General features: G+C 39.3%; 1 protein-coding gene across 2 annotated transcripts in view; it reads right to left on the bottom strand.

Annotated features, from left to right (window-relative positions):
• Positions 1 to 4,095: 4,095 nt before the first annotated feature.
• Positions 4,096 to 14,590, bottom strand: part of ASCC3 (activating signal cointegrator 1 complex subunit 3) — a 356,417-nt gene continuing 345,922 nt past the window's right edge. The window contains exons 38-42 of one of the 2 annotated variants that reach the window (XM_024119391.2): positions 13,321 to 13,472; positions 11,241 to 11,388; positions 7,405 to 7,614; positions 5,019 to 5,194; positions 4,096 to 4,921 (exon numbers count right to left, since the gene is read on the bottom strand). In XM_024119391.2, coding sequence (XP_023975159.1) covers positions 4,777 to 4,921; positions 5,019 to 5,194; positions 7,405 to 7,614; positions 11,241 to 11,388; positions 13,321 to 13,472 — 831 coding nt within the window. In that variant the 3' untranslated portion in view covers positions 4,096 to 4,776. The remainder of the gene's footprint in view (positions 4,922 to 5,018; positions 5,195 to 7,404; positions 7,615 to 11,240; positions 11,389 to 13,320; positions 13,473 to 14,590) is intronic. The other variant, XM_028494620.2, reaches the window with a different exon arrangement.

The raw sequence follows: 14,590 nt of genomic DNA, 5'->3' as shown, positions 1-14,590 counted from the left end.
TATTTGTAGTGAGGTGGATGGACCTAGAGACTGTCATACAGAGTGAAGTAAGTCAGAAAGAGAAAAACAAACACTGTATGCTAACACATATATATGGAATCTAAAAAAAAAAAGAAAAAAAAAGAAAATGGTCAGAACAACCTAGGGGCAAGATGGGAATAAAGATGCAGACCTACTAGAGAATGGACTTGAGGATACGGGGAGGGGGAAGAGTAAGCTGGGACAAAGGGAGAGAGCGCCATGGACATATATACACTACCAAATGTAAAATAGGTAGCTAGTGGGAAGCAGCCGCATAGCACAGGACTATCAGCTCGGTGCTTAGTGACCACCTAGAGGGGTGAGATAGGGAGGGTGGGAGGGAGGGAGACGCAAGAGGGAAGAGATATGGGAACATATGTATATGTATAACTGATTCACTTTGTTGTAAAGCAGAAACTGACACACCATTGTAAAGCAATTATCCTTTAATAAAGATGTTTAAAAAAAAAGGGCGGAAGAGGTTCAGGAAGAGGGGGGTGAGCGGGGGAGACATTCTGCAATGTATAAAGATAATAAGTGTTGATGCTTTACTTTTTACCAAAATATATATATTCCACCAAAAAAAAAAAAAAAAAGACGGGAAGAAGGTGCAAAGAAGAATCTTTGAAATCTCATTTAAAGTCCTCAAATTTGAAGAACTTCATTTTTCAGAAATAGGATAGAATGCTCCATAAGGAAAAGTGAAAGAACTGAGCTTGAAACTGTGGAAATAACTCTTTCCAGAAGTCTCTGTAGCCATCTTCCATTACCAAAACAACAGGCTTTCAGGACAACCTGGAATCAGCTACCATTCTGAGCATTTTTGAGGATCTTAAAATAATATAATTAGAACTCATTAAATTCAAAAATTTATCTTCTTGTGTCTCTTAGATTTAGAAATTAGATTTCTGAAAGCAGAGAAAGAAAGCTAATCTAGAGGCTCAATATATATCTTTGAAGCCAAGTTCTATTTTGGTAATACTGAGTTGAAAGATTTAAAACTTAATTCAGGTTTTTCTTTGTAAGAAGCTAGTTCATGAAGTAATGTTTGCCTACTCATTTGGAATTATTTCTGAAAGAGAGAAGTTATCAGTTCATATTCTTTAAATGTATGGAGTTCCTGTTTGGGGATCCTTGGTGAGAGAAGGGAGAGCTAAAACTTCAGGCCAGAAAGGTTTTAGGATAATTTGAAGTTTTAAAATACCTGTGATACCCAAGATCCACTGCTATATAAAAATATTCCATAGTCATTGTCATCATAAAGCTACCAATTAGCTTAAGCATACCTCTCCTCTGTTGACAGGTGACATGAGGACCAGGCAAGTACTTGCTCTTGGTGAGTCTGAGAGTAGATGCCACCTCCAGAAGAAGAGGTGTCAACTGAAGTAGGTGTGTGGTATTTTAGAATCCATGGGTGTCTCTGTGTTCAAACAGTCATTCCGCAAGGATTTATCAAGCAGCTACCATGTGCCAGGCTATGTTGTAGGTCTTGGTTATGTAGCCCTGAACACAGGTGATATAAAACCCTTCCTGAAGCTTAATCAGGAAGCTTAGTTAGGAGAGACTAATAATAAACAAGTATATATATATATTTTTTGGCTGCGCCTTGCGGCTTACAGGATCTCAGTTCCCTGACCAGGGATCGAACCCGGGCCCCGGCAGTGAAAATGCCGAGTCCTAACTATTGGACTGCTAGGGAATTCCCCAAAACGAATATTTTTTTTTTTTATAGTGGTGATAGAACAATGGAGAAAATACAGGAAAGGGGGATGGGGGATAGGTGAGCTTGGGTGGGTTGACATTTAAACTAAGATGGCTAGACCCGTGGGCGTCTGGAGAAAAAGCCAGGCTGATGAAGCAGCACGAGCCCCGGGCCATGGGATGGTCACCAAGCAGCACGGTGACCACCGTGGCTGGCGGGGAGACGGGGGTCAAGGATGACTCCAAGGTCTTGCCTCTGAGCAACTGGAGGAAACTGTGAAGGGTGCGTCTGGGAAGCATGTGTAGTTTTCTAAGGCTACTGGACTACTTCACTAGACGGGAACGTCAGAATCCAAGGGAGAGGCTCAGTCTTGTTGGTATTTAGTACCTGTTCCCCACCGCAGGCATGGCTGCATACCCTCCCATCTCCACTGGTTCTGTTCTAATCTCAGAAGTCCTTCTCATCTTCTCTGGTGCCTTCCCGAGGAATTCCACTGCATTCGCTTAAGATTTGCAGTTCTTACCCTGTAATCCAAGGTAAGAATTTACATACCTTTCCATCCTTCTTGTCTGTTTGTTCAGTCCCTTTCATGTGTCTGCAAATGCGGACCAACTGGACACCCTAGGTTATCTCAGAACCTTTGTTAATGCTGTTCTACCCGGAAGGCTCTTCTTTCATCTCTGACCATCTTCATAAGCATCTTCAAAACTCAGCCTAAATGTCCCTTCATGAGTTTTCCAAATATTTCATTGCTGCAATGACTTCCTTTTATTAGAGTTATCTACATCTTCTTTTCGTCACCAGGCCACCTTGTCTAAGAGGAAGGACATGTTTCTGATTCATGTGGCTATCAGAGTACTCCACATCATACCTAGAATGAATATCTGACTGGCACTTCCATTATTTGGAGCTGATAAAATCCAGGGGACTATGAAATGGAATATGGAATTAAAAACGAAATATGGAATTGATCTGACTGTGTTGGCACAGGCCCTATATTACAGTGCACACTTAACACTAAAATTTTGGTCAGGTAATGAGTGAGGATAACATCGTAGACAACAGCATTGGTTACTCATTGGAATAAGATGAACTTTTCCATCCAAGCACACCTTGCCTTACTCGTGTCTTCTGCAGCTTATTGTGAACCAATCACTTTCAATTTTAAAATGAATTTTAATTAGGCATGCTTTTTCTCTCAACGGATATAACAGAAATTCTTTCTTATTGCTCCTATATCCTCTGCTGCATGTCCAGTGAAGTAGATCTCTCCCACCTCCCCAAAGTCGCCTGCTTTCTTTCTTTTTTTTTTTTTTTTTTTTTTTTGTGGTATGCGGGCCTCTCACTGTTGTTGTGGCCTCTCCCGTTGCGGAGCACAGGCTCCGGACGCGCAGGCTCAGCGGCCATGGCTCACGGGCCCAGCCACTCCGCGGCACGTGGGATCTTCCCAGACCGGGGCGCGAACCCGGTTCCCCTGCATCGGCAGGCGGACGCGCAACCACCGCGCCACCAGGGAAGCCCGCCTGCTTTCTTTTAAAAAAAAAAAAAAAAGAAGCTGATGATAAACATGAAGACAATGAGTTGTTTCTCTTCAGGTTCCTGTATGGACTGGTAATTGTCTGTCTATATATCATCTTCATTTTCTTTTAATTTCACTCAAACAGTGCTTAGTTATGAATTGCAATTAGGAAATAAACTGCCAAAGGAAAGGCAGAAAGACCTCTTTATATGAAGTAAACTTCTGAGACTACAGCCCTTTGGACACCTCATGCCCACTGCACTCGGTGCGTTCACATTAGTTATTTAGATTTAATTTGGGGAAGTGAACGCCTGGTTCTCCCCATCCTACTTTTATTCCTCCTTCTCCCACCTTTTTCTTTGGTATGGAAAAGGAGGTACAGACAAGCAATATGTTCCAGTTTCAGAAAAAGTTTTAAATTCCAGTACTTGCAGTGGTTACATTGGAAAGTATTTTGAAATAATTGATCACAGGACCAGGAAGAACTGAAATTTCTTTGCAAAGAACAGAATTTCATTTCACTAGAAAATGTATGTTATATGGACATGGAATCCAACAACGTTTTAGTTGGAAAAAAAGTATTTTTCAAGATGGAAATTGTTTGGACATAGGGAAATTTCCTGTATCACAGGTGAAAACCTACCTGTAGGGGCTGAAAATTTTCTAGGTTTGCCTCAGGCCCGCCCTGAAGAGCACAGAGACAAAGACTTGTACTACGTGGCCTGTATGAATTAGACTGTACTTCTCTCCTTGTGTAAGTATTAAGAGAATGGAAGTGAAGTCTGGACAGAGAAGGCAAAGAAAAAAAGAACAGAAGAGTAAGAGGGGCTATAATGGAAAGGATGCAGAGAGAATAAGTGAGTCAGGCTGTGCTGAAGTGGCACTCTAAATATTTTATTTCTACCAGTTACAGTATCTACGTTTTCTAAGATCAGTATATTCTGTTTTCTTTTAAATCATCATTGGGCTCTGTAATGTAATTTTACATCATATATTATTAACATTTGTGACAATCAGAAATTCTTGAAATTACTTCCATATGTGATCAAAGTATAAATTTGGTGAACAAAACACAGTGTGTCACTGTACAGATTTATCTTATATATATTTTATGCTGCAGGGTTAGAAATCTGTTATAACAAATCTTAACACTGTCACGCCCCTGTGCAGTTAGTTTTCCTTAAAAAAAGAGAAGCCGATGTTCTTGTAAACAGTACACTGTGAAATGTAAGATTTGATAATTCCTAGATATCATCTCAATATACACAAATTGAAAGATTCTCCTACGGGCGTAGTCATTTTACACATCAAGAGGCCCATGAAGACAACGTTAAAAAGGCAACATTTGTTAAAAGGCCCCCGCAGCTGACTCTGCATTGCTCGAGTCAGAGCTGCAGCCACCGCCAATTTCCGCAGTGCCTTGAGGTTGGAAGTTGATTCCTCCAAGGCAAACGTCAAGTAATTCGACTTTGTCCAGATGACTGAACAGTCAGGCTTCTCAACCACTTCTCTCAAATGGATTGTTCGGGTAGGGTTACTTCACTTTAAGGTCAGTCAGGGCATCGGAGATCTCGTCAGCCTGTGCGGACACACTGGCCGGTGTGACGTGGAGGTGGATGTCGTACTGCTGGTCCAGGCCAAGGTAGCAGTCGCTCATGAAATACAGTGTGTAGATATACCTAGAATATAAAAAAGGAACGAAAAGGTAAAACCACCGTTCTCATCACCGTTGCGGTTAATTCTTTCGGAACTCTGGTGGGGTAAGACTCTGCTTACCGTCCAGGTACTTCAGGCGTATAAAAAGAGATGGAGACAACATGATGATTTCGGACATATCCCACCCTCTTCAAAGCGATAAGTTCTCTCTTATCCACTTCTCCTAATATCAAAAACCACCCTTCATCTTTTGATTTGGGAAATCGAGGGGTGACTGCATGGCTGTCTTGCTTTCCCTGTAAACCAGAAAAAAAAAGGAAAGATAAAGCATTACTAATGGCTAGATTTTCTATACCACTTGGCTGTGCTTAAAAGGCCACGCTGTCTTTCTTGGAGGCCATAAATCTAAGTATCTGGGATGTGTTTAATTTTCAGGTTTGGTGTGTTTGATATGCTATCATCTACCTTTTTTTTTTCAAGATTCTCGAAGCACACTCTAGCCACACTACTTTGTGGCTCCATGAGAACAGAAAGCCCTCGAATCTTTCTCACACCATTCTTATAAATGAAATTAATTCCCCACTTGCAGATGAACAAACTGAGATACAAACATATCAACCAAGTCTTCCAAAGTCTTATTTGCAAGAAATTGATGATACTTGGGGAAAAAAAGTCAATCCAGGCTAGACTCTGGATCTTAAGATAATAAGCACTCTGTCACATAAACATCTTCCCCCATCACCCAAGAATAAAGCTCACATGAAAAAGCACATATTCTAATACGGTGATATTAAAAAGTCCTTTCTCTGAGGAATGGGAAATTGTAAGCCAAGCAATTTATAAAATATATTAATCACCACCATCCAAGATTAACTATCACCATAATGACAACACTTGAAGTCTTTATTTTAGATTGATTTTTACAAAATCCAAGATTATTCTAGAGATTCCTTAACAACGATTTATGGTGTAAAATGTACTAATAATGACATGCTCTCAATCGGACTTCATTCAATATTCTAGAGAGAGTTGTTTCATTTAAGGCATTTTAAAAAGAGAGGTCAGAGAGCAATGTATTTTTACAGCACTTAGAAACAAAATTTTAGAGTTTTTCTAGCACAGTTAAATCTGTTTAAGTACTAATACTATAGTAAAAAAAAATCTTATACTACGATATTGTCAGAAATGTTTGCAAAGGTCTCAAAATAAAGTTCTCTCTAATTAGCGCTCTCAACGTACCTTAGATACACCTCAGTACACTGTTTATCCAGGCACTATGATAAGCTGCTTGAGCATCTCTTTGTTGAGACTGTGAGCCCCCTGAGGCTGGGGTACATTGTTTAGCTATTTGCGACAGGCCTCGCTTCTGTCAGTGTGTCTGCACATGGTAGGCGCAAAGAGAACAGGGACTGGAATCAGAGAACTCTGTACTCCCAGCCTGCTCTCCTATTTTCTGACTCCAGGACCTTGGCAAATTCCTATACTCCCCAAGTTCCATTATTCTGTAAAATGGGGAATTCTACGCCTCACACGGCAGCTATAAAAAAAAAAATCTTAGTTTTTTTTCCCTCATGATTTTATCGGCTATGATTACTACTGCCTTTTCTTTTGTAAGTTGGGATATATTGTCATCTAAAAATGCTCATATTAAAGCCTCTGAAATGCCAGAGGCCAATCAGTTCATACTTACACTGACTGATTTTTAGAATTAGAAATCAAATGAGATGGGACTTAAAGGCATAGTATTGAAAAGACGTTGTACCAACAGAAAGTTACTGACCATTTCGTGTGTGAAAACAGAGGGGACAGTATTAATGACCTACAACCTCACTCCTGAGGGCTAGAAAGCCCCTGACTCCACTGAGCTAAAGAAAAGGCAAATTCTTATTTCGATTATTATGGGCTAAAAACCAATCTGCCCACATGCTGTGGACTAATATTCTTAGAGGGCCCAATAATTATTTTTGGTGTCACAGGCAACAGAAAAGAGCACAGTAATTTAAAATAAAAATACTGTCAATTTTTGGCCTGTACGAACGTTGACAAAGCTCCCTCAATATGCATTCTAATGAAGGAAGCAGGCAGATGTGGCAAGTGAGCCACAGAAAAGTTTAGCTAGCGTCTTCTTCATTTGGGGTGCTGGGTAAAAGTCTAGATGTTAAGATCCCTTCAGAGTCCCGAGTTTCTGCTGCAGGCGGCCTGGTGTCGGGCCAAAGAATCTGCACTCTTACAGGTACTCCAGAAAATTCTGCTGAGCGTGTAGACCATACTTTGAGACCAGGACTCTAGGCATTATATTATTATGTCACGTGGGTATTCTGGGGTTGAAAAATGGCACATGAGGAGAACTGACTAACTGAAGAAGACTGACTCTTGTTGCTTAAGGCCAGTTGAGGAAGCGAGATTGGTGAAGGGCACGGACGCATTAGTAATATAAAAGCCATGTGTGCTGGTGCGTGCTGGGATCTGGTGTGAAGCATTTGAGAATGGAAACCAAACACTATACCTTGTGGAACCCAAGGCTGACTCTCTGCAAGCTGACTTGAAGCACATACTCTTGATCAGCATGCAACCTGACCCATCTGTTGTCCTTGCGTTTGTCTGAAGTCACGGTTGTGATCGAGAGCTCATCGTGTCCTTCCGCTGAGTCATCCCACCAGCCTTTAACACTTAAGCCAACATCCATCACAGGCAAATGCGATAAGAAACTCCACGCCTGAATAAAAAAAGAAAGAAAAGATAAGGAGCGGTTAATGCCAAATGTAGCGCAACTAAGAAATAGTGAGCTTTTGAAAAATCAACCTCTTTGTTTTGAGATTAATTCTGGATTCAGTGCAGTTGTAAGAAATAAAGCAGAGAGATCCTGTGCACCATCTCCCCAGTTTCCCCCAAGGGTAGCATTTTTCAGAACTAAAGTACAATATTAATACCAGTGGTACAAGCCACAGCTCTCGTTCAGATTTCCTAGTTTTTCTTGTACTCATTTATTTGCATGTAAAAATAGTGTGCTTTTAATCTTTGTAAAGTCCCTTTAAAAACACCTAAAGAAGTATTAATCATCACCTAAACTTGTGACCCCTTTCTTGTAAATCCCTTCTGGACATTGAGTGACTACTGACTACACTAAAAAAATAAGTTTTAAAATAACTGTTGTTGAACGGGTTAGTTTTAGAGAAGCACCTAGTATAGCATTTATGTGACTTCTAAGGCAGAGAGCATTACTTGGGGATATAAAAGCAACTTGAAAAGTGTGATGCAATTGTTGATGTCAGTCAGCGTCACTCGTTGATCATTTATTGATCATTTATTGTACAAAATGGGTTTTTCTTTTGCTCACAGTCCAAATTATTTTGAAAGTAAAACATTTCTATATGTTTGTATATCATAAGGAACCCTCTAAGTCTAGGGTTCTTTCTAGAAAGAAATATGTGGTTTTTTTGGCATTATCATATTGAGAATACCAATTTAAATGACACATATTAAAGGGGTAGAAAATATTTTACCAATTTTATTCCTGCTCTTTTAATTGAAAATATTTGTGAGAAATAAAAATGCAGATGGTAAGTGCTTATCAGTTTTTCTTTAAAAATTTATTTTCCTTATTGTTTTGGCTGCGTCGAGTCTTAGTTGTGGCACACAGGATCTTCGCTGACGCATGCAGCTTCTCTCTAGTTGTGGCTTGCGGGTTTTCTCTCTCTCTCTCTCGTTGAGCCACGTGAGCTCAGTAGCTGTGGTGTGTGGGCTTAGTTGCCCCGGGGCAGGTGGGATCCTAGTTCCCCGACCAGGGATCCCCTCCATTGGAAGGTGGATTCTTTACCACTGGACCACCGGGGAAGACCCTATCATTGTTGAATGAATGAATAAATGAATGAATTCCTAAGTCTATGGAAAAGATGTAAAAAAAATAAACCTAATGTCCTCAGATAATTAATTGTCATCTTTTTCTAACATTTATAAATATGTGGCAAATATCACTATCAGTCCAGAAAACTTCTCTATATACTGGCTGTTTTATCCGTTGTTACCTTCTAAGTTAGTTTTTAAAAGTACATGAATACTTTAATTTTGGTTTTCCTTGTATTTCTTTAATATATACTACAGGTTTCCTGATAGGCTTTGATTTCCTGTTTGCTAAGACTTTATTGCTGTTGAGTATACCACCTAATTGACATGAAGAAGCCCTGATGAATCAAACTATCCCTTAGGAATTCAAAAAATGTAAATCCAATGCAAATTTTCAATTCAGCTCCAATCCTATAACTTGTCTTGTGAATCTGAAATTACGTTTGGAATAGATCTTGAAATAGTCAAGCCACAGAATGGTCTACCCTGTGCTTCAAGGTACAAATGATGGCTTATCCCCTGCTAGAACCAACAGTCTCCGAGTCTAGAAGCTGTACCACTGGATGTTCTCTTAAGACTGGCCAGAGTGAAGACACAAATACACCATTTCTGTAAAGCATTTAACTTCATGAGACAACACAAGTAACGTTTACCACATGAAGCAAGACTTCGTATGTTTCTTCACTTGTACCTTTAAATGAGTTACCAATATATAATATTTTAAGTATTAGCAACTCGTTGTAATTTTATTTCACAAAGCTCCCCAAAGTCAGATCTGACTTTTATATATTTGTAATCTTTTGCAGCACTTGATATTATTATTTTCAATCTTCAATGTATATACATATATTTGTTGTATGTGTATGTATTTGTACATATATATATATATATATATACACACAAACATACATACATACACACACACTCACATATACGTATATGAAACATGAGCTGTTTTTAAAGAAATTGCTAAGACATTTCAACACCAGCCAAACATATTTATCTGAGGATTAATCTTCATCTATTGAATCAGGCAAGAGCGCTGCCATGCATACAATTATTTAATTAGCAGCCAAATCCTCTGCCAGTCAGCAGCCGTTCCAGGCATACTGATGGGGTAGAAGATGCAAATCTCACAGTCGTACTGCTTTTTCTCATTACTACTGCAATTAGCACTTAAATTGATGCTTTAAACATACTAATTTCTGGAATAATTCAGGATTTGTATGTTACCTGGGATCGCCTCACTGCAGAGCCGACACCAGATTGCTCTGCAAATTGAAGCACTTTTGAGCCAAATAACCATCATCATATCAGACTGAGCCAATTTGCATTTGGTTTTAAAGATAACAGAATGGCAATTTATGCAAATAAATTAAGTAAGTTTACTTCTGAGTTCTCCCTGAACTAATTACAACAATGTTCTAATTTTTTATCACATCTAAAACTTGGCTTGAAATCACTGTATGTTATGTTAGAAATCTGCTGTTGCTAATAGAAGCCTTGTTTTCATTTTAAATATATTGTTTTTATTCATAATTTTGATGATAATTTAGTTAGAAAGGTAGACACTTATTATGAATACTTAAGTAGCTTTTGGTGCCAATTTTGGGTTCAACAGAAATTGAACAATCAGACTTTGATGCCTGTAATACTTTTTCCAAGTCCTGCTCGAAAATAAGTTCCACTGGAAAAAAAAAAAATGACATGGTTTAGAAGTTTCTTTATTTTAATATCTGCATTTGCAAGTCAATATGTTAATTATGTTATAAATCCTGAACATTTACTTTGACATGTTTAGGGTGAAATTGCTTAAGACTTAAAAGTCTATATATGCCAAATATTTGTGGCATTGTTCATTCATGTTTTTGGTCTTTCCAAAGACAGTTTGGAGCAATGACCTATGTTGTCTTTCACAACACAGATTTAGATTTATATCTAAACTATAGGGTATACAAATAAGGAGTTTCTTTGAAGGACTACTTTAGAATCTAGAAACAATAAAGTGATTAAAATGGGACAGGGGCATAAAAATGTAATTGAGGGAGCTGCACGAAAATATACCCAAGCATAAAAACAAAACAAAACCCACTCTGAAGAAGGGATTAGAAGGGCTCTTGAGCAATGCAGCCTAGTGATGGGCAAGTCATAGTAGGCCTTTCTCAGCCGGCTTAACAGCATTATACTGAAACAACCTTCTAATAACGCAGACGCTACTTCTAATTACTGTTACTGTCATTATTTAATACCATCTGTTGAGCTCTTATTCTGTACCAGGAACTACATAGAGCAGTTTACAAAATAACATCCTGCTTGATCTTACCCAAAACTTCATGAGACGCGTATAATGTTTTCACATTCATAATCAGGGTTAGTAAACGGCGGGTGGAACTTAAACCCAGGAGAGTCTGACTCTGAAAGCAGCACTCTAAGTTAGAAAACTCTTGGTACAACTTCCCAGAGTGAGGGAGTGTCGAAACATGGAAGTGATGGCCTTACCTGCTTCATTTTTGGGGCCGGTAGCTCTTTTTCTAGCATGGAGCTGAATCCGTGGTCCTTCCCTCCACAGGCGTGGATCAGTTCAGGGAGGCACTCGATGGAGCCAGGGTGCCCGGCACGTGGGCCCTTTATACCTGGGCTCCATTTCCTGAGAAAGAATAACACCAACCAAATGATTCTTTCATAGCACAAATGAGATTTTCTGACAATGATGGTTTATATGATTATAACAGTTTAGAAATTAAAGTTACTATATAACTTTTTAATTTTTTTTAAACATCTTTATTGGAGTATAATTGCTTTACAATGGTGTGTTAGTTTCTGCTGTATAACAAAGTGAATCAGCTATACGTATACATATATCCCCATATCCCCTCCCTCTTGCGTCTCCCTCCCACCCTCCTTATCCCACCCCTCTAGGTGGTCACAAAGCACCGAGCTGATCTCCCTGTGCTATGCGGCTGCTTCCCACTAGCTAGCTATTTTACATTTGGTAGTGTATATATGTCCATGCCAAGGCCACTGTTGTTAAGCTTCAAAATCAGACAGCATTCTCATCAATCCAAGGCAGTTTGGCTATCACGACATAAAATGTGTAAATCATATGTGAGCTCAGTAGATAATTAGGGTTGACAGACAGTTGGTGATTTCTATAGGAAGGCACTAAAGTGTGATAATGCTTCCATGTGGATAAAGTACGGAACTGGTGGAGCCCTGACATGTTTTTAATGGCTGCAGGCAAATGTCTCTAATATAAGTACTTGAATAAAGTTTTCCTTGTAAGTTGTTGAGATCATACAATTAAAAGTTCATTTTGGGACTATTTGAGATTTATAGCATAAATAGTGCTGGATCACCGGGAATGGAATCTACCTAAATCCTTCTATTTCCTGTTTATATAGCAAGATGAACACTATCACTGAAATTAGACAAATACAGCACTTTTCTGGGTAACAGTAAAGAACTGGATCAAATCTCCTAGGCCCCAGCCAGCTTCCCTAACAGACCCGTGTGCTGTCGGGTTAGTACCCTCATGTGTCTCCTTTTCTGCTGAAATCCAACTCCCGTAAGTTTTAGTACCATATTGGAAGGGTTCCTGAAACTGAGCTGCAGACACATGAGGTATCTGCTCTTCCCCTCAGGCCACCTGCTGCTGGTGTGGCCCCCTCTCTGAATGTGCCTTTTAGTTACCAGGGACATCCCGTGGTGAGGACTCAAGCACCGTGGAAACACCTGCCCTGGAATCCAGTATACTTCAGTCAAATGGAGGGACTTCCCTGAGGAGACCCCATGTGTGCCTGAGGTTCTGGTTGGCATATGTCTCTAGATGCCTCAGATGGCTGCCACTCCTTGTCCAGCTGACGAGAGGGAGAGGGTGCATGATGGCAAGCACAGCCAGACAGTTTTGCTTGTTTACATGACTTTGAACCAATATTTTGGCTGCAAAGTATCTCTCAACTGGTGTGAAAGAAACATTTTCATTTGAACACTGCCAACCTTGCCTGTAATATGTACTCTTCTTTCCTTTGCTAAAATATATGTAGCCATGTACATAGGACCTAAGAATTGAAAAATTTTATCAGGAACATAAACTCTTCTTTTAAACGCAGGTTATATCTTGAGCTGCTAGTATATATAACTGCTCAGTTTTGGACATTTTGCAGATGCACAGTTTACTTTTGACAACAGATATCTGATCCCTCAAATCTATTCTGCAATAACAGAAATTGGTAATTTATTTTGCTCTAGGTCACAAAGCACTTTAATAACATCTTTTAAAATGAAGGCTGATATTGGAAAGGAATAAACACAGTTAAAATGAAAATGTATTCGATGTTGCAAACGGAAAACAACTTAATAGAAGGTTAAAATGAACTGTGGTTCAGCTTGGGACCAATGGTCAAATTCCAAGCGGGAACGCTATGTCGCTAGGCCATGTCTCCCTCTGGGAAACACGGGCATTTTCACTGTAAAGAATCAGTATTCTAGGCACCACATGAAATTCAAGTGACCACACATGTAAAGGAAATAATTTTTTCAAATAAGAAAACCCTATTACATTGAAAATTAAAATACTTACCTGAAAATGTGAAGATGGTGGTTTTCTATGTGTGGTATCGTAAGAAGAGAAGAGTCTTTCAACCACCGCCCCTGGATCACCATCTGCACCAGGTTGGTGATGTTCAGGACGGTCACCAGCCAGCCCTGGTGTGCGGCCACGTCCAGCATTGCCTGAACAGGGAGAACGCATATGTTATATCATGGCACCTGCCCCCTCCGTGGGGGGTCTGATGATGACAGCCTTAACAAAAAAACAAAAAACCCCAAGCATTATACCTCTAAATTACTACTAATTAAAATAGAAACCAAAAAATAAACTACGGTTGGATTGGAGGGAACACACTGAACCTCTCACAGCATTTTTTGCACATTACTTCATACAAAGCGCCAAATATTTAACTTTTTTAGGTCAGCAAAGATAAGCAGATAATATTGGCACCTAGTAATAAAACAAAGAGAAAAACTCAGTGTACCTTGAGAGCAAATACCTCTATAATCCACTGTATCAAGAGCACTAGTTGCCGCGTTTAAAGCATAAATCTCAGGTAGTCTTTCCCAGATTTAAAAGCAATAATGGCAAGGTGATAGGAAGTCTTCTTGCCAGAAATTAATTTTCCCCAGAGAGCAGGCTAAAGGCAGAGCCCCGGTTTTCAATGAAAATACTATACCACACACTAAAAGCGGGAAGGACCAGTGGTACATGTGGAAGGATAAGAAGCTATTCATATTAGTCTATACATTTAATCCAATGGTTTATGGACAAACAAACGGCTGCATTTGCTTAAGGCAAAACTAAACAGTGAAATCTTATTTAAACAAAGGAGAAGTTTACACAGGCAAAGCTATTTCAATTAAATTAGATTCTGGTGAATACTGACTTAAAGACACATAAGTTAATATCATGATCTGAGGCAGCTACTTTATACAGTTTTAGGAGTGTACTCTCTTGTTTTGGGAAACGAAGAGATGAGGGTAAGAGAAATCAGAGGTACCTCGTAAATGCCTAAAATGATACTTTACCATTTCACTGATGGTAAAATATTTATAAAATATTGTACAAAATCTATTAGTACATTTTTAGAAATGGTTCTTAAAGGCCTATTATGTTAGTAAAATTGATTTACCATACTACTTAGTACTACTGAATCAGACATATTTTCCTTCTAAGTTTTGAATTTCCTATTCTGAGTTCTCTAATTTACGAAAAGTAAAATAGTTTAAAAAACATCTGGCTTGGGCTTCCCTGGTGGCGCAGTGGTTGAGAATCCGCCTGCCGATGCAGGGGACAC

This window comes from Physeter macrocephalus, chromosome 10 (assembly GCF_002837175.3).
Source record: "Physeter macrocephalus isolate SW-GA chromosome 10, ASM283717v5, whole genome shotgun sequence".
NCBI lineage: Eukaryota > Metazoa > Chordata > Mammalia > Artiodactyla > Physeteridae > Physeter > Physeter macrocephalus.
The sequence above is the reverse complement of the archived record's forward strand: the minus strand, read 5'-3'. Positions and strand labels throughout refer to the sequence as shown.